Source organism: Podarcis pityusensis, assembly GCF_964106645.2.
Source record: "Podarcis pityusensis genome assembly, chromosome: 7".
Lineage (NCBI taxonomy): Eukaryota > Metazoa > Chordata > Lepidosauria > Squamata > Lacertidae > Podarcis > Podarcis pityusensis.
In genome coordinates this window covers 44,157,772-44,178,643 of record NC_138031.1, presented here as the reverse complement: position 1 = coordinate 44,178,643, position 20,872 = coordinate 44,157,772, and the positions used below count along the sequence as shown (strand labels likewise).

The 20,872-nt window shown below is 38.9% G+C and overlaps 1 protein-coding gene across 3 annotated transcripts in view; it reads right to left on the bottom strand.

Annotated features, from left to right (window-relative positions):
- Window positions 1-20,872, bottom strand: part of CDH2 (cadherin 2) — a 121,442-nt gene that overhangs the window by 83,541 nt on the left and 17,029 nt on the right. For all 3 annotated transcript variants that reach the window (XM_081014410.1, XM_081014411.1, XM_081014409.1), the window contains exon 2: window positions 18,931-19,045. In XM_081014410.1, coding sequence (XP_080870536.1) covers window positions 18,931-19,045 — 115 coding nt within the window. The remainder of the gene's footprint in view (window positions 1-18,930; window positions 19,046-20,872) is intronic.

Here is a 20,872-nt window from a genome sequence, read left to right as displayed (position 1 = left end):
AGCAAAATATATAAGCAAGTTTTTATGGGCAAGCACTGGGAATTATTTAAATTAAGGTCAGATTTCACTTTCTAGTCTTTTAACAAATATCAAATCCAGGTAACAGCAACAGATGAGGAAAGACGACAAATAAATAAAGCACCCCCTCCTCTAGTTTTTAAACCAATTGGTGCATCTTAATATCTAATGAGAATTATTTAATGGCACTAGAAGTGTTCTCTATCACTCAAGTTTTATTTCTAGCCTTTTCTCAGCAGTTCACCATATGGAATACAAAACTGGAATATTATGCTTTTAATTATAACTTTTGGTTTCTTGTAATGAGGCTCATTGAGTAGGAAATGGTTACAGATGGCTGAATCGTATGGTGTTCTCAACTGCTGAAAGATTTGGAAAAATATATTCTACTCACTGTTGGATTTAATAGTTCTAGGAACATCAACAGTTAGCAGCTATACCACTGTCAGAGTGCAGCTGTCAGTAGTTACACTAAGTAACTGTCTGCTAAAACCAGGACAACATTTGTGTTCAGTGCTGACATCTGAGGAAGGGGATAAAACTATTTTCTGGGATTTGAGGAAGAGGTTAGAACCAACCTTCCTTCCTTGTCATCACAATGGAAGCCATAAAAGATCATTAGTTGCTACGGGGGAAAAAGAGATCAAAAACCAGTTTTTCACACACAGATTATTATTAAACCAGTCTATGGCTGTGTGAACACATAATGCTTCATTATGGTTTGTTTTAATTATGGTTTGTTTAACAAACTATGGGTTACTTCTCCATGGTTTGCTTTCCAAAGCTTGGTTTGTTTCTCAGTATCTCAGACCCCATGCCTTTGTAGTTTGGTGAGCATCTGTGATGGGGCAGCCAAACAAGCAATGGATAAGCAAAGCTGTTGAGTGTGGATGTAATGGCAAATCATAGTAAAAGCAAAAAACCCACACATGCCATGTTTTGCAAACCAATAACAAACCAGTTTCACCTTAAGGTTTGTTAGCAGAAAAGAAATCATGGTTAGTCTGCTGGGCTGGGTTCACATGTTGAAATAAATACCATTGAGGATGGAGGGAGCTAGGTTTCAATCTGAGAAAGGGACAAAGGGTATGTTAATCATTCACTATTACTTATGCTGTGATGTTTAAAAATGCATTGCTTTTTAAAAATATTTCATCATTATTTATTCTTTCATGTTCATTTATCTTAGGTTCTACATGAGTCTGAAAATGTTCAGTGCCGTTATGTAACTTCAGCTGCAGGGATATCTTGTATGACATTCAGTAATAGATTTAGCAAACACACTTGGTCAATATGCATTTTATCCCTGCACTGTCTATCATAGGCAATCGCTCTAATCTGACACTGTAACTTTCCAGCTTTCCTTATTCTCTACCCAACTCTGCAACCACATCCTCGGAACATAATAAACTAGAACCATTTTATACCTTGATTAGAAACTGACACTTGTCTGAAGAACGCCACAAGGTAAATTTTAATCAGTAAGAATAACTAATATGTCAGCTAGGATAGTTGTCAGGATGACCACTAGAAAAGGTAAAGGTAAAGGGAGCCGGCGTTTCCGTTGCGCCAGAAGTGGTTTAGTCAAGCTGGCCACATGACCCGGAAAGCTGCCTGTGGACAAACGCTGGCTCCCTCAGCCTGAAAGCGAGATGAGCACCGCAACCGCATAGTCGCCTTTGACTGGACTTAACCGTCCAGGGGTCCTTTACCTTTACTAGAAAAACTTCAAATAAATATTCAAATAATTCATCCTAAGTTCTTCTTTTCCTGTTAAGACCTTCCAGAGAGTTCCCCTTTGATCCCAAGGTGCTACTAAGTGAGTAAAAGACACTTCTGCTTGAGGAGGTGAGATTTCTGCCAATTCCTTTCCTGCTGCACTACATGTTATTGTGTACCTAAAGGTCCCCCAACCCCCAGGAGCAGATTTTAAAGTGGTTCAGGGGGCTATGGAGAAAAGTGGAAAGGTGCACAGAACGGGTTATGGATCCAAGCCTGTATGTTCCTTTTAAGCATCAATGTTAGCTACTGCTGGTTGTGGCATGCATAGCTATTGAGCACCATGTGGGGTGGGGTGGACTTTTCTTCCAGATTTCATTGTAATATAAGCTATCACAAAACTGTTTTGAGTGCATTAATCAATATACCTTCTGCACTGCTTTCAAATCTGGCATTAGTGCACTTTTCTCTCTCATATAGCCTATCATGGAATGTTTGACAGGACTTCATGACATGCCCAAAAAGTGGGGATAGGTTAAACAGAGATGGGAACTGCTTTTGGAATACCTTGCAGCAGTAGTGGATTAATCCTTTCCTAGTCCTTGCAAAAAAATAATGCCTCTACTTGTGTACATGAAAGAGAAAGGCGGAACAAGAAAACCAGTGGGGAGATCAGTTTCTCTACCCTGTCCAAGATAATGATACTTAAAAGCAAAGGGTTTTCGAGAGAAGCAAAAATGCAAAGTGTCACACTGCTGCTCTATCCAGAGCAGTAGTTATGGGCTGCTGCTCCTGTGGCCAGGATCTGTTGCAGGACCTGAGATAGTTCGGTTCCACCAGGCTTCATCTTCCCTGGTTCTATCATGGAGTCATGCTTTAATGTCTAGAGTATGGCTGTTCTACCTCCCTCCCCAGCCCACCCAATTACTTCTGGAGGTCCCCTAGCTGCTCCATTGTTTTGTTCTGGCTACTTAAAAGTATGGCTGTCACAAGAGAATCTAATCCCTCCTGGCTGTGTGGGCCACTGTGTGTCAACTTGTGGGCCATGACACATCAGCAGGGGTGGGTAAGTGGCACCACCATAATCCAGTGGGAGGCTGGGGCTGGCAGCTGGCCAGACACATGATCCGTTATACATGAAGCTAGAGAGAGGGAGAATTGCACAAAGATGAACCTAACAATGCATTTGCAGCACATCACGTCTCATCATCCAATTACTCAACACTGATTGAAAGGTTCGGAGTTCATCACATGAATTGCCAGAACAGAGAAGAGCACTGTGAACTATGCTAAGTTATATTATCTCTCCCTGAAATGTTTCATTGCACAGGCAAGCTAGAACAAGAGATTACAATGATCAAATGACAAACATGCATGTGTGAACTCAGCTTTAGTGATGCTGTATTTTTTTTCAGGAGTTAGACAGCTTTAGCAGATGAGTTGACATTTCCATACTTAATGGGCCTCATTCCAGCCTAAACGGAAGTAAGAGTGGCTGGAAGTGATAACCAGAAGATACAAAACTCCCTGTCAACAGCGCTCCAGTTCTTCTTGCAAATATCCTTTAAGATGGACTTATTTGAAAATGATATAAAAGTATTTAAATGGCACTTTGATTCCAATTCCAAAAAAGGAATACAGTCTTGTGATACAAGGCATTTTTAAGTATGAATGTGTGGATGGTAGAATTAATTCCAAGTTCAGTTTTCACTTTTGTGCTGACTAAAGACTACAGGGCCCAGTCAGTAATGAGCTCTTACAATTTTCTGCAGTGTCTAGGATTCTAAGAAGTTAAAACCAAAATAGTGCTCCTAATGAAAGCTAAGCAATATAACCTAATGGATATTGATGGATTGTATTATTATGTAGCTGATCAACCTTATTCATTCACGCCACCATTTGCTACAACCTGCAAGAAACATCAAATTATTTGGACCTTTAGTGAAATAATTTACTGTACAGCAATTTACCAACATAGTGTTACACCACCCCAAATCTCTGCCAAGCGGTAGCAAGATTCCAGGGAGTTCTAGCTGCTCACCCAAAATCAAGGCACAGCAGAGACTAGTGTCTTTAAGAAATATGGTTTCTTTTACACATATTTAAAGCTAAAACCTTTAATGGAGGGGGTGCAGAACATTACACCTGAAGAGCATCCCTCGTTGCTCCTCTCATAGCTTCAGCAAGTTTGGTCTCTGGCCTCTGAGTCTAAAGTAGTACAACACAGATGCATCTCAGTGAGGGCTAGGCCAGTGAGATTCCTCTTTCAGATGGTATGGATACAGTTCAGTGAGAGAGGGAATTCAAGGATTTATGCAGAACACATCAGAAGCAGCCTCTGGAATATCCCTTCCCATAACTAGATAACCTGCATACACAAAAAATTTCTGAAGTACAGGCGGCAACCATTTTAAGTGCATCCAATTAATGTGCAATGTCCGACACGTGGGTCCTTTTGGACCCAGAAGAAGGCAGAATGGGTGTGTAACGGGGAGCACTTATACATGTTCTGCCGACACACGCACGGCCAGGAACGAAACCCCCATGTGAAATGATCGCTGCCTGTACAAAAATGAATGATCTTTTCTGAATAATGCAAAGAGGAGTAACAGTGTTTTCCTGTATCTAAGTGAATTCACAGAGAGGAGATTCACTGCTGGCCACATGACCCAGAAAGCTGTCTGTGGAGAAACGCCGGCTCCCTTGACTTGCACTGTACCCCACAGTCACTTTTGACTGGACTTCATCGTCCAGAGGTCCTTTACCTTATTTACCTTTACCTATAAACAAGCCCCTGATGGAACAGTCAGCGATAGGGATAACATCCCTTCCCTGGAATCCCAGCATATGCCACATTTGCATTCCTTCTGTAAAGTGTATTAAGAAGAGACACAGCAACTGCCCCAAGGCCACCAAATGAATTTCACGACACTCTTCATGTAGATTAGATAAAATCATGGAAGTTAAGGCCACCAGTGGCTAATAGCTATGCTCTACTTCCAGTGAGGGAGGCAGCATGTCTCTAAATACAAGTTGCCAGGTCTCAGAAAAGTGGAGAGTGCTGCTGCACTCATGTCCAGTTTTCAGGCTTCCCACTGGCAACTGGTTGTTTGCTACGAAAACAGGATCCTGCACTCAGTTGACTTTTGGCCCAATATTCTTATTTTCACTGGCTTCCTCAATGAACATAAATGATGTTATGCAAAAGAAAACCTTCGGATTCAGCCTTGAAAGGGAAATTATCACCCATGCTAATGAGTATCATTAGAACTTTGTACATGGTCTGGTCCAATGTACCTGAAAAAACTCATTTCCTTTCCAGCTCCAGGTAACACCCCACTTTTAATTAGGTTACATCTGCTAGGACACAGTGCAGGATATTTTTCATTGTGATCCCACAACTATGGAACTCCACTGCCCAGAAGTGCCATGAAATGATGAATGACAGCATTGAGGAGGCAGGTGTAAAACATTCTGTTTTCACAGGCATTTACTGTGGTTTCTTTTGAAATGTTTTGGATATACTTTGAAATTCTTGGCTAATCTTGGTCTTTTTTATAGCCCATGTCTTTCATTGTCATTTCTAGTTTATCACCATTATCTGTGCTGACTTTGATTTATTGTAAGCTGCCTTGAGTTTTGTAGAAAAGTGAGGTATCAATAAAAAGTATGATAAATGTTAGAAACTAAAACTTGAAACACCAAACCATGAACTTAGAATTGTTTCCTTGTTGTTTGCAAGAACTTTACAATACGTGCTGATTTTATGAGAACATGAAGACAAAAGGCAGACAGAGGCACTGAATTCAAATGAGAAACAGTTTTAAGTACAAATGTCAGGGAACTGTTTATTCTTCTCCTTTTTAATTCCAGAAGTATAGAGTTTTGAATTTTCAAGTCGCATATTTAAGCCAGAACACTGTCAATGAAAAAAAAAAGTTGGAGAGAGGAGAGAGAAAATAAATAGATGTCACATTAAATTAATGTTTGTTTCCATCACTGGAAACATTATTTAAATAATCAGTTTAGGAAATTAAAACTATTGGCAGTAGCAACAGTGTACAGAGAGATGACCCCTCTAGCCACAGATGTCAGCTTTGGCTTTGGGATCAGAAACTGCCTATGGGCTCTCTGAAAGCTTATAGCCAACAGGTTTATTACAAGTCAAGGACAAATTAAAATAACAACAAACCAAATACTTCACCCAACAGCAGAAAGAAACTATTGGAACACCTCTAGCGAGCATTTGAATGGTGCCTTTGCACATCCATTCCCAGAAAATTACATTATTTCACTAAGTTGAAAATTTGGGAGGAACTGAAAGTGAACGTAGGTTAAACATTGCCACGTATCAAAACAAGAAAGAGTACACATGACTTATTTGATGAGAAAAAGGTTTCAGGATGAAACTGTTTATTTATTTATTTATTTACTTTGGGTACGCATTTGTAGAGTGTCACAACAGCTCAATGTTTAAAAGGCCAGAAATGCAATGACTCATCAGAAAATTGCCAGAAAATAGTTATGCGCTACTGAAGAAACTTAAAAAAAGGAACTTGCATGTGGTAACAGGGCCCACAGAAGAATGTGCAATTTTCGGTTTAGCAGTGGCTTTCCCCAAACCAGTGAGATACTTCTCAAAAAGGATTTTATGAGTTCAGCAGGCTTTTTGCTCACTTTTGCCCAACAGCAGCTTCCTTGCACAGCATCAAAAGGTTCCATGTGCTGTTTCTTATGATGTCCACCCAGCATGTGCTATTCTGTGTGGTGTCAGCCTGTATTTTGAATAGAACCAAACTCCTGATTCTAGCTCACACAGGCAAAGAAATGCATTAATTTTCCTCAATGCATTGTGACACCAGTCATCACTCTCATATTCCTTGCACTATCACACAAACATATAACCTTAATAGTAAATGTCTTATTCACAAAGCCTTACTGATTACTTTTGTTAAGCACGGGAAATCAGAAGGTGCTTTTGATTCGACTTATCAATAACAACACAGAGAGATAAGACACACTCTGTATGGTATACAGAGCCTAAGGTGGACCTAAAACACCATAAACCATCATGCCAAACAGAACTATTCTTCCTCTATGTCATGCAAATTAGTATGGATAGATTACAGAATATCAGCGAGTTGGACTATAACGGCAATTACATTCACAAGGTAAGAAAAAAGGAGAGTTGAAATTAAATGTGGCTTTCTTGTATTTCATAACACGTGTTAATTAACTGTCAAACAGCAGTGACATATGCATTTATTATAATGTAACAGAAGAGGGAAGTACATCTTGTTAGCATATTAGGTGACCATCTCAACACTGTTGCATATTCATATGGCAATAAAATGAACACTTCTTTCTCTAAGAGGCAACAAAGTAATTTCATACTGAATTATCACATAAAACCTTTCTTTAAGTCCAACCAGCCTATTGCCACATTCTTCTCAGGTATCTTCCAGCGTCTTCTATAATAAATTTTACACCGACATTGAGCTCCAGGAACGATCATTCTTTGCATTTTAAGGGGATTTGGAAAACATAGTTTCCTTTGTAATAAATAAAAGTGATGCACTTGAATTCTCTTGATCCAAATATCCATGGGGACATAAAACCCTCCCGCAGATAACAGGTGGACATGTAGTACACAGAGAGGTCAGAAAACAAGTTGAAAAAGAAGAACGAAGGATCCTGTCATGACCTGAGAACCACCAGCAATCATGACATGGAGTCAGAGGCTGTAGAATAACCAGCTGAGGAGCCAAACTGGGTAACTGACTCTGAGCCTGGGATTGAAAACCAGGTGCCCCTAAATCCAGGGCAAGAGCACCCTGAACCAGATGCCATGGTACCAAGGTGCATATAGCCAGAGTTGAGACCCTCACACTCACCTTCCCCTGGGCGAGAGACTCAAGTGCCTCCTAACATATCTGCTGAAGACATGGATCCAAAAGTTAATTAGGCATTGCACTGGAGGTCTCCTAACCATGCCACCCCTTCCCTCAAGTAACAACCACCAGCTTATTATGACTGCTATTCCTGAAATAAGGTCATAGGAGAAACAATGTTAACAATGCTATCTGAAGAAGTGTGCATGCACACGAAAGCTCATACCAGTAACAAACTTAGTTGGTCTCTAAGGTGCTGCTGGAAGGAATTTTTTTATTTTGTTTCAACAATACTACAGTTAGGGCTGAACTCCAGATTAATACTGTATTTTTCCGTGTATAAGATGCCCCCATGTATAAGACGCCCCCTACTTTTGGGGACTCCAAATTTAGAAAATGGGCATATGCACTATCCGTGTATAAGACGCCCCCAGATTTTTAACCGTATTTTAAAGTAAAAAAACCCTAGGCTCATACACGGAAAAGTATGATACTTTACTTTTAAATTAGGCATTGGCTCCATTGCATTGCAACAGCTACTGAAGCTCATCTTACAAACTTTACATCAAAAACATGCCTAGAATATGGGGTTATATTAAAAGTCAATGTTCTTCCCTCAAGTATGCATTTTAATTTCAAAATGGATTTTTCAAAAAAGGATTTATAATACCCCGTCAACATAACAAAGGCGAGAAGTCTGAAGCAAGTAGGATTTCATGGGCTTATATGGAAAGGCATGTATGTATCTTGCAAAAGAAAAGTCATAAAAATGAAAGTTCATTTCCTAGGGCACTTCAAGTGGATTTCTAAAGGGGATTTCTAAAACTGGAGAAGAAGAAAAATAAAAGTGCAGTCCAATCCTTATATAATACAAAAAATATTCACTATAATGTTTGCTGTACTTTATAACACAGAAACAGACACCTTCCTATCCCCTGCAGTGATCCTTAGCAGGGAATTGGAGCACAGACTTCATTACATCGCATCGATCTTACTAAACAAAGGGATCTGAATTTATTGATCTAGTCCAACTAAACCCTGAACTGTTTGCCAGATCATGCATGATATGCAGTTCTGGCTTACTCAACAAGAAAGTAACACAACACTTTTTTCTTTCTTTTGCCCTTAGTCAAAGCCCAGTGCGTTTTTTTAAAATATAAAGTCAGTGAAAGATGGAGTGCATCATTAAAAACCGTGCTGGCCTAAGCTCAGGCTTTAATTTAATAAAATGCCTACATTCTGCCTCACAAAATGTCTGTTTCCAGTACTCTACAACTGTGGTCAAGATTCCAATGGCAATTATACATTTAATTCTGCTCAAAAGCAGAGAAAGTGTCCTCTATATTTCATGACAGGTGTAATAGCCTTAAAAAAAAAAAAAGCAAAGCTCCTAGCAATGTAGTTGTGAAGAGTGCCTCTTCCAAAATAGTACCAGGCTCTATCTTGTATTGGGACCAATCTATGTCAGGAGCTGGAGGAGAAGAGTTGCTACTAATACACTAGCAATGTACTACCCTTGCCCATCCTTTTCCCTCTATAAAGCCATCTTGTGAGGCAGGAGATATAAAATGCATGTGAAACAGGGAACAAAAATGCCATACTTCACAGGTCCCTAAAAATAATTGCTGGGTATCCATAATGTGTGGAGCCCTGCCCCTTTCTCTTCAGTCTATGTATCCATTGTGGGGGCTTACAAGAAGAGAATTATGTAAGTCAATAAAATGTGGTGGTCTACAATGAACCTGAAAACCAGAATACTGTAGTGGTTCACAACACAACATAAAATGAAGAGAAATTAACTGGTATTGCTTTTCATATGGGAGAGAAGTCAATTCTCACTTGCAGCATGACAATGAATGCATTGTTGCATGCCACCCAACTCTGAGTGGTACAAGAATTCAGGGGTTCCAGGCGCTTACTCAAGAGTTCGGTTTCCTCAGAGTGAAGGACAGTGGAGACTTTTCTTTCTTTCTTTCTTTCTTTCTTTCTTTCTTTCTCTCTCTCTCTCTCTCTCTCTCTCTCTCTCTCTTTCCTTCCTTCTCTTGCCACCCTTGGGCCAGTCCACTTAATCTCCTGCCCCAAGATGCTGATCATAATCCGACCACAAGTCTTTATATTGGAGCACTTTTCCCACAATCAGCTGGCCCAGTTCACCCAAAAAGACGACCAGGATTCCCCCTCTACGCTTACTCCTAATACATTTCATGGGCCCAAACAAATACAAGTAACCCTCCCAGGGGCTCTTGCCCCCCAAACTCATGGGACTCTGAGTGACCCTGGCTGCTGGGGCCTGCTTAAGGGATGAACCTAGTATAGGGACATGAAAGGTCATTGCTGGGTTTTATTTCACTCAACTCAGCAGATGCTGGCTGCCCTCCTGGTGCATGTACACAGAGCTTCAGTTTTTCCTTTGGGTTTTCCTCTGCCACCATTTCCTCAGGCGCTGGTGCACACTCAGGTGCACAAATTCCTTCTGCTGTTCCTCTTCTTCTGGCATCTGCACAGGCACTGATTCCTCTCGCTCATGCACACACACACACACACACACACACACGGAGTGAAGAGCTCTATAAACAACAGATCTTCATCTCCATCCTCTGAGGCTCTTTCCTCCTGCACTCCTCCTTCCACAGCACTCTCCCAAGGGATAGAGAAACAAATTAGAAGCAGCTCCTCAGCCTGCTCACTCTTCTCCCAACACACTTTCCACCTCCTTTGCAAGGCCTTTCCTACTGCACCGCTCCCCTCTTCCACAACAGGCTCCCAGTGACTGAAGAAATCAATCAGAAGCAGCATCTCAGCTTCAGCCGGCTCACCCTTCTCCAAGGCATTGTCTTCCCCCTTGCCTTCAGCTACTGACTGCATCTCTTCACAGTCCCAGCCCCTTCCACTGCCCATCCACACTCTGGATTTCTTCAGCCACCCGCTCAACATGAGTGTCTTACAAGCTCGGCTCCTGGGTCACTTTCACCCTGTAGTTGTTAATCCGGCAGAGCCCTCATCTCGCATGGAGTCATGCTTTCCTCTCCACAGAGTCTTCTCATCTACTCTACCAAGACTGCTCTATTTTATCAAACTGCTGGCTCAGCTGAAGCTCCTAGGTAGGATATTATGGATTTATATGGAAAGCCATGTATATATCCTGCCAAAAAAAAGTCATAAAAATGGGCAAACCTCCACCATCCCCTTACATGCTGCTACTGATCTTAATACAACTTCCCAGGCAAGATAAGGTTCCTTACAGTCTGTATCCACATGAGAATACCCCTTATTTGTACCCAACCATCCATTAATCATCCCTAGTTGCATTCTACCCTTGCTTAAGAATTAAGATGGTTTACAATAACACATATATTGGTGATACACAACGATGAGCTATGTTCAGAACAATGAAGTCAAGTCGATTAGCGCAAACTGAATGACATCCAATGTTTTAACACAGTATTATTTAATTTAATGGATTCATTATGTTTTTAGTTACTGCTAGAATGTGGTTTTATTTTTGTATTATAATCTGTATTATAAGACACTTTTTAAAAAAACCAACCCATTCAACAGGAAGTTCTAGTAATTTCTGTCTTCTGATGTTAAAGGATGACAAGTCAACAAAAGATCCCATTATAAATCTAAATGATAGAACTGAACATATAATTATATACACAATGTGAAAACCAACAGTTTTACACAGAAATTTTGTGAACACATACTCTGGCTCTTCTACATTTTTGCTAAGATTATAATAAGCCAGTGATTCATGAAAAATCTGCATATTTAAATAAAAGACTTTATTTTTTAAAGCCACTATTCACAAGAGATTATGCCCCAAAATGGAAATTAGGCATTCCGTTTTGGCAACTATAACCATGGTTTAAGGAGCCATTTGGCACCTACCTTATATAACTGAGTTTCTAATACTGAATGTCATAGAACACTATTGTTTTCCATTTTAGAAATGTTTTTAAATTAAAAACTTCGTAAGCAACTCATATTGATATAAAGCAGTTAGGTGATTATTAATCATTGTTCACTCATCTGAATGAAACTCAAAAAAGCAATGATGTCTGTCTGCTTTTGCAACACAAATTCACTTGGACAACTGGATTTTTCTCTTCTTCCCTCTCCAGTCCCCATAAAATCTGCTCTAGAAGGTCCCCCAATCCTCTGGAACAGATCTAGGGGTGGGAAGAGGACTCCAAAGGCGTGGAGATAAAGGAGAAGTGCTGCTAAATTGAGTGGACACCCACTTACACTATGTAGAATCTTACGCTATAGCAACTTTTCTGGTATGCTAAAAAAACATTACAATAACCGATTTGCAGTAACCCAAGCAATATGCATGGCAAATATTTGCAGGGCAACAGTTGTATCAAAGGTAAGCATGATGTTATAATTTTATTAATCGAAAGGACTGCACAAAAGCATATCAGAATGTACAATATAGACTACCCAATATAGCCACTGGAACTGATGCAAGATTTCTGTGCAGGAATTCTTCATTGAACTGTACAGAATGTGGTGTTGAAATGGAAAACTTATTAAATCTTGGGATACTTTTAGAACAATAAAACTGCATTAATTCCTAGCATACCACAAGAGTTGGGGGGGGGGGAATCCAACAGGTTGTATGTGCTTGTGGAGCACATTTGCTATCAGCAATAAGAAAGCTGTCATAAGCTATACTTTGATGAGACAAACTTCCAGGCTTGATCATATGCTGCGGAAGTGATAAGAGCTGGAAAAAACCACTCCTGACCACCAATAGGACGTTGAGTAAAATTCCTTTCCCAAACAGAGTGATCAGTTAGATGCTTAGAATGACAGAAAGCCCACCAGTGAAGTACCTAAGATAAAACATTTGACAGCACTTCACTATCAAGAAAGGAGTTTTTCTAACATCCATCTCCTTAACTTTTTTCACTGCTTTGCAAATTTCAGTTTTATCTCAAAAAGGAAGATCACTATATTTCTGTAGTAATTTTCAATGTACCTTATATTCAACACACTTTTTGTTTAATTCTGAAGGACTTATACCCATACAAAATCTGAAAACAAATTATCTTTAATTTAAAACATGCTATTAAAAACATAGAAAGATTTATTAGAAACCATAAAATCACAAGGAGCAGCATAAAAACAAGAGACCTCATGTAGACAAAACAGATAAATTGAATTAAAGGTTCTAAGAAAATAAGTTCTTTTTCTGGCGCCAAAATGACACTGGAGTAGGCACCAAACAAGTCACCCTGGAGAAAGCATCCTACTTTTGGGGCACCACCACCGAGAAGGCTGCTTCCCTGGCAGGCACCTGCTGTACATACCTCAGATGGGAAAGGAATGTGGATAAAGGCCTTCAATGAGGATCTTAGTGTAAGGACAGGCACACATGGAGACAGGCAATCCTTCAAGGAACTGGTCCCAAAGTGTAAGGGGTTTTGGATAGCTATACCAGCCCTTGCAAATTAATCCAGAAATGAAACATAAGCCAGTGCACCTTATGAAGGTCATGTGAAGATTGTAAGTAGATGTAAACCATAAACTATCAGTAATCAAATATAATCAAATATAGATATGCAGACTTAAAACTCACAGATTCATTTTAAACAAAAAAAGCTGGTTTTAGAGGTAAAATATCTGAGAACAAGCTACCAAGTCAAAAGCACAATGCCTGAAAGCCCAAGTATGTGTACTGAGAAGTAAGTCCCAACTTCAACTCTATAGAAATGTTTTAGGATCAGGATGTGAGCAGACTATAGAATCATTGCCCATTTTGTGTTTTCTAACTAGCAGCAAAGTTGAAAAAGAAGTTGTAAGCCTGAGAGAGGGTCTTGTCTTATTTTTGCTTTATGTAAAGCAAAGTATGTCCTGGTAGGCAATACAAATAATAATAATAATAATAATAATAATAATAATAAAGATTGACATACGAGAAATAGGCAGAGTCATCCTTATGAGTTTGGTAAAAGGGAATTGGAAACAGAGGTCACCAGATTTCTGTTTTTCTGCCCCTACTGGCAAGCCATTCAGAATTGCAGTAATGTTTGAAAAAGCTGTATTATTGTTTCATCTTCCAGCAACACCCCATCCACCAAGGAAATCTATTGATTCCCCCCGCCCTGGCAAAACAGTCTGGCCTACATCTTAAGCAACAGCCAGATTCTGGCTCTGTCTAAGAGTCTGCCTATATTCTATTCTTGCTGTCTATTTTTCTCCCTGCCTATCTAGGCCGCCTGTAAGAGCTGCCACAGAACTGCTTTCTTTCAACAAATTATCTAACACTTACATGAGATTCTGTCTGGTAGATCTCTTTGGGGTGCATTTTCTGTAACTGTTGCACTGCAACAGATAGCTGGGATTTGTGCACCCGTAAACTGAATTAACGTGCAACCCTATACATTTCTCAGAAGGAAGTCTCACTGAGTTCTACGGGACTTACCACCAGGTAAGTGCTTATAGGTTTGCAGCCGTATTGAGGAGACATGCAAAAGCAGTATCTGACACAGATCTCTAACATTTCACAGTGCAAGTATAACCTTAAGAGTTTTCTGTTTTTAAGGGAAACAAATTAGTGTTTCCCTAATGCACGGGTGTCAAACACAAGGCCCGCGGGCCGAATCCGGCCCGCCAGACCTCGTCATGTGGCCCGTGTAGCCGCCACCGGCCGCCAGCCTTCACCTTTTATTCTCGCTTTTTTTTTTTTTTTTGACACAAGAAAGCCGCCTCTTCAGCACATGCGCGGCAGCCTACAAGCCAGAGAACGTCTGCCCTCTAGCGGCGCCGGCCATTCTACACAGGAAACCTCCACTTTACATGCATTCAGGAAACCTCCACTTGTTTTTATATTGATGCCACAGCTCCGACTTCAAGCTGCACGTGTTCTGTCCATGTTTGGGAGCACCTATCTATGTGAACAGATGTTTTCAGTCATGAATCTGAACAAGACCAAGCTCAGATCACGCATCACTGATGATAACCTCCATGCTGTTTTGCGGATTGCTACAGCACAAGACCTAACGCCAGACATCGATGGACTGACCTCAGGAAAACGATGTCAGCCATCTAGTCAGAAAAGTTTAAAAAAGTTAATGCCTTGTGTTTGCCATATGTGTAATAAACAATGTTTGGCAACATTTGTATGTTTAAAAAAAAAATTACTGTCTGTTACCAAAAATCATTTTTCAGTAAATTGTACAATAATTGTACATTTGAATATCTACTTGCCATTATTCTGACTATGTTTCTGCTTTCAGAGCTAGTTATTACTTACATTATTACAAAAAACAGTAATAATTGAATGCAGTGACAATAATTTATGATAATAAAGAGTGGACACATAGTCCTACTGATACAACCGGCCCTTTGAGGGTGACCAAACTGCTGATGCGGCCCCCGATGAATTTGAGTTTGACACCCCTGCCCTAATGTGTTAAAATCCAACAAAAAGAACAGAAAACAAATGAAAAAAGTTTGTTTGTGAGTCTCTTGCCTCAGTCGCTGTATTTTAATGCTGGCTAAGAGGATAATAAAACCTCTATACCTCAGGCAACTGACAGTATAGTAAAAAAAATCTTTAAAAAGCTTCAACCCTCACAGAAAATCCATAACAATTAAAGTGCAAAATTCAGATCTCGAGCTGGTGTAAATCTGGATATACGCCAACAATATCAAGGGAAATACAGGGTTCCGAATCTGGCCCACAGAGTTTTCACCCTCAAAAGGGAGCACAACACAAAGCATGCTTAACTTCTATTGTCACATGCATCTAGTTTAATAACCAGAAAATGGGCTTTTGACAACAATAGTACTTCAAAATGACAGTGTAATTAAATTTTAAGTCAAAGCCATCCAATGATGGCCTGTACATTTATGTAAAACCAGCAAATGATATGCTTTCAAGCATGTCGGTACTTTCAAGAGAATTAACCATTAAAATAATTTGACTAAGGAAGTTGTAGTGAACAAAACAAACAAACATGATGCCCCAGGAAGTTTTTTTTAAAAACTAATACACACTGATTCAAATAAAAAAGAAATTAAAAACTGTCTTGTAATAGTCACTCTCTGTATATTGCAACTGAATTCCTGTGTTATCTAGTGGTTGATATATACTCAGAGTAGACTTAACTGACTTTAATGTGTCTACTCTGAGTATAACCCAATTAGATAAAATACAGTAAGATGCACTGCTGTAATCCACTAACCCAGGGTGGTCTAATCTCTCAGACCAAGTGAGGCAGAAGAATACTTTGAATTTCTGACAACACCGAAGCACAACAGTTTGTTGCTGCCACTGCTGCTGCTGCTGCTGGTCATTAACTGGGAGGGGGTATAGCAAGGGCCATCTCAAAGGCGTCAAGGGCCGCATGTGACCCGTAGGCTATGTGTTGGACCACCCTGCACTCGCCAGTTATTTAAGGGCACTTGGCTTTCAGGCCAAATGTTTCCCCTGCAAAATAAACTTTTCAGATTTATAGCAAATTAATCCACCAAGATGTATTGTGACTAGTTTGTAAAGTCCTGTGTTGGGTTATCTGATAATGCAGAAGGTTATGTGTATTTGGTGTCTACGTGTTTGGGGCGGGAGGAGACTGAGCTAAACTTTGGTTTGTTGAAAGGTGAGGTTTATGGCTAAATTTCAATACCCCACATTCTCTTATGGCTAACTGCTTGCTACCTAAAAATTTATAGCAACCTTCCTTCTGGATGCTGGTACCACAAAACTCAAGAACAACCACCCTGCGTTCCACACAATTCATGACCTGGGCTTGTCACATGGACATCACACAATCAGAGTACTGGAAGAGACCAGCCTCTTGTGGCATTGGATTTGTTAGGGGCATTAGGGGTTGTCTCTGAAGGAAAAAATATAAAACATTCTCTACCTCATAGCTTTTTTACATGCCCACCCCCCAGCCACTTCTGCTGTTACACAGCACAGTTAAGATTAATCCAATTTGTACATGCTGAAACAGGTATGAAAGCTTCCAAACTCCTCATAGCTTCACTGGAGGAAAGAGAGAAGGGTGTGAATCTGAGGCTTCATCTTGCAAATCATGGTTTAGTGTTATGTGAAACCATGGTTTTGATTGCTAAGCTAAACACTATCCCTATGGGTGTGTATAAGAAGACACCAGTGAAGCTTGCAGCAGAAGACCTAGCAAAGTACCCAGCAGAGAACTTCGGAGAGGCAAGGGATCTCAATTAACCAAAGTTTGCTCAGTACAGATGTTAACATTTAGCCATAGTTATACAAACCATGGTATGCCAGCCCCCTTCAAACTATGGCTTCATATTCTAGGTTGTGGCCAATAGTTACTCAGCCATGGTTATATATGCAGATAGAATGATTAATGTTAAGCTTTATGTCTGTATAATAGTAGAATATTAACTATTAGATGAGTAGCATATTGTGATTGTTTTCCCCTCTTTTTTATTTAAATTGGGATATTTCATTATTTGTCTTTACAATGTTGTTATATATTGAAAGAATTTAACAAACATATTGTGATTGTACTCCCTTGGGATCAGTGTAAATAATCTCAAAGTTCTTCTTGAAACAAAGATTTCACACTTTATCTGCAGTTCCTTTGTTCAGATCCTTCACAAACATTTTTCTCCACAGGGCAAGTAGGAATACCTCTAGAAGACTTGGAAGAGAAACTTTACCAAAGTGACAGCTCTTTTCGTTTAGGTAACAAATTACTAGCAGAAGTGTGTGGTGCTTTTTCTGAACTAGTTACTTTTCTGGGCAAATTATCTGCAAGTCTTCTTAAGAGGGAGGATTATTTTATACTTACTCGTATATGAATGTGAACAAAATCATCAGGAAACATTATTTTGAAAACAGGGAAGAAACTGCCGGTTTGGCTATTATGATAGGTGTGAATTGCAGCTAATTGCACTACCAAATTGAACTCTAGCAATTCACAGTTAAAGATAGAAACCACAACACAACTCCCAATATCAAGAAACTAGTTTTGAAGAATATTCCAAGTTGTCTTATCAATTTTGAAACCTACTAATTAGTGAACCAAATATATGGAATTTATTTCCTTGCTTTAAATGAATCAAGGAAGTACTTTATTAAAGTCAGGATTTAATAATCTAAAACCAATAAAATCCTTTTGCATTTGAGATTCAATTATTGTTATGAAAGCACTAGGAAGGTCTGTAAAAATATAATTATGAGCAGACACTGTTGAATAGAATACGTTAAATACAGAAGAAAGCTTTTGTTTCAAGGATCAGTTTGATTTGTGGCTCCATTTTTAAAAAAAATCTTTTTCATTTATGTTAATGGCTTGATCTATGCAGCAATATTTGTAGAAGAAAGAAACAATGGATAGAATCAAATTAGTTTTTATTTAAGATAGATTTGAAACTCACTGAAACTAATCCTCTTGATCAGCGCCATAATTTCTAAATTAGCTGCAAAGTAATTTCTATGATATTCACAGCTTATAAAACAACAAAATTAATACATTTTTCTTACTCTGAGGCCCTCTACTGACAATTAAAATTCTCTCTCTCCCTCTCTCTTTGTATAGAAAAATCTGTCTAGCTGTAAAGTATTAGCAATATATTTCACACAATATATGTTTCCCACAGAACAGAAATAAACAATTTTAATATTTTTGTGTTTCTTGAGATTTCTGCCAGCTTCTGTGGCATTGAAGGCTGAAGAAATGGGAACCGCCTTTCTTTTTGTTCTCATTCTGGTTATTATGCCATTTGGGGGAAAAGGATAGAGGGATTTTTTTAAAAAGTAGGTTGCTTTCACAAATCATATGACAGCTTGGTAAAAGGCTTTCACATGTACAAAAAACACTCAGAATGAGAGAAGTGGGTGAGGGGAGATGAGAACATAGATATTATACTATTTTATCCTTCTATGAACACTACCCTGGCCACATAGCAAGCAAATTTTGGTACAGGGAGGGAACTGATTTGGGGACAATCTTTTTCTGTAATAAAATTTCAGTTCCTATTTAGGATAAGAAAGGTCCTTGTTATAATTTACAAAATCTAGAATGACCTTATCAAGAGGCCTAACAGAAAAGTATTACAATGAAGCCATCTCACAATGAGTTCTGTAGAAAAGTACTCTGGAAGAGGCATTTCAATGGCAAACCTTTGGTCAATCATTTCTATCCAACTGAATCCCAAAACTACATCTAGTAGTATATATCTGGTATATTACTGAAGTAAAAGGGGGTTCTTGTGTTATTTAAGGAATCCAAACAATATACCTTAGAATTAATGTATGCACAAGAAATAAGAAACTAAATGTCACATGCAACCGTACCATTTAGAAGAGGCTGTCCTTCATGAACTCCCCTGGATATGACTGCATTGTAAACGTCTTCAGGAAACCCAGTCTTGCATAATGTGCCTTCTTCACAAGTTGCCTTTATAGGTGCCTGAAATGCAAGACAAAATTTATGTAATACTCGCAACCCCATTCAATTGAGAAGCATTGCACTTGGCATAAACCCCGATTTTGCTACTATCTTGTACAAACAACCTCTTTGTTTCTAAATGGCTGCAATTAGAATTCTGGGGGCAAAGGGTTAATCTTTTTGATAACTGGGATGCAAGGAACAAATCCCACTTGTCTAGTAAGATCTAAATAATACACAATCTTGATTCTTCATATAACTGAATGTTTCAGCTTAAACAGCCATTCAGGCTGAAGTAGAATTGTGGAAAAAACAAATTCATTTCTTCAAATAAAAATAAATGTTATGAAAAACTGATTATCAAGTTTGTCAGATATGAATCTGAGGCATTCAAGAGATTTAATGGCCAATTCAAAACATGTTCACTAAACCTGTCAATACATTTCAAGCTCTGCTCAACTCTGAATTTGTCTAATTGGATAAATGCAGTCATATGAAATCTCTATATACATTTGCAAATAAATGTTTTTAATACAATCGTCTTTGCTATAAAGTTACTGAAGAATAGTTACTCAGTTCACAAAGAAAGCCTGATTTGCTGTCTTTATGAAACTGTTAACCCTTAGTTTAAAAAACTGTTTTCATGCAGCATTTTCATTAATGGGAGTAAATAGTAATCTAAGTTCAACAGTTAAAAAAAACCACTCCTGTGTCATCTTACAGCACAACTTAAACAATTCCAATCTAAGCAGGTTTCTACAGACAGGCATTTAAAATTTAAATAGTCCTTTGAACTATCACTAGTAAGCCATTTACACTGTTTGTAGCTAATACCATCAATTGGAGGCTTTCTTTAATATAGCTGATCTACCTAAATGCCAAGTATGACATTAATAACCATGCTGTCTCCTGCTCTTACCTCATTAAAACATACAACACTGTACAATTTAACAACCCACTTCTGTAGTGAAAGAAGGCCAAATAAAAGATCTACGTGACCAGAGTCAAAAACTATACTAGGTGGTATTGTACATTTCATTACCATAAACATTTTTAATCAGAGGACTTCCACTTCCCAAGTATTTTGGTGTCATATGAACATTAAGCTGCACACAAAATTTGACTGCAATTATCTTAGGCACCTATAGACAAACAACTGTGCTAAACAAAATGCACATGATTTCTGAATTATAAGAGAATTATTCTGGAAAATGCTAAGTACTGCTTTTAAACAACAACTGTAATAAACCCTGAAAATCAGAGCGGGAGGCGGTTCTTCAGCCCAAGATGCTGTCAAATTCCATAATTTAATAAGCAAACTCAATGTAACTAACAAGGAGAGGGGGGAAAACAGACATCCTAACTACCCTTGAAACAAATAAATCCTGGGTGGGCAGCTGAGTAGATAACAGGATTTTAACAAGCCTGCACTGATGTGCATGGGAATCAGTCGGCCTTTCCAGCACGCTATATCTGCTAAAACAACTCTTATAAACTGAAACAATGCCCAATGAAACAAAGACTTGGGGACATGAATAAAGAGGCCTCTTTATGCTTTCATTTGCAACCTCTCAATTTTTCCCAGAGACAAAAGACAGCACTCTGTTCCCAAAAGCAAGTCTATTGTAAAGATTTTGTGGGCATAAACACATGAGAGGAATCAGAGATTCAAACTTTGACAATGCCTTAGCCTCTCGTGTTTTGCATTTGGAATTAAATAAAACTGAATCTCGAATCACACCACAATCTGGGTCGTTTCAAGTTCAGTTGAAGAGTATGAAGCATCACAGCCATACATTTCTCTTTTACATTTTTATTTCATGACACAGCAAAACTATTTAAAGCCAA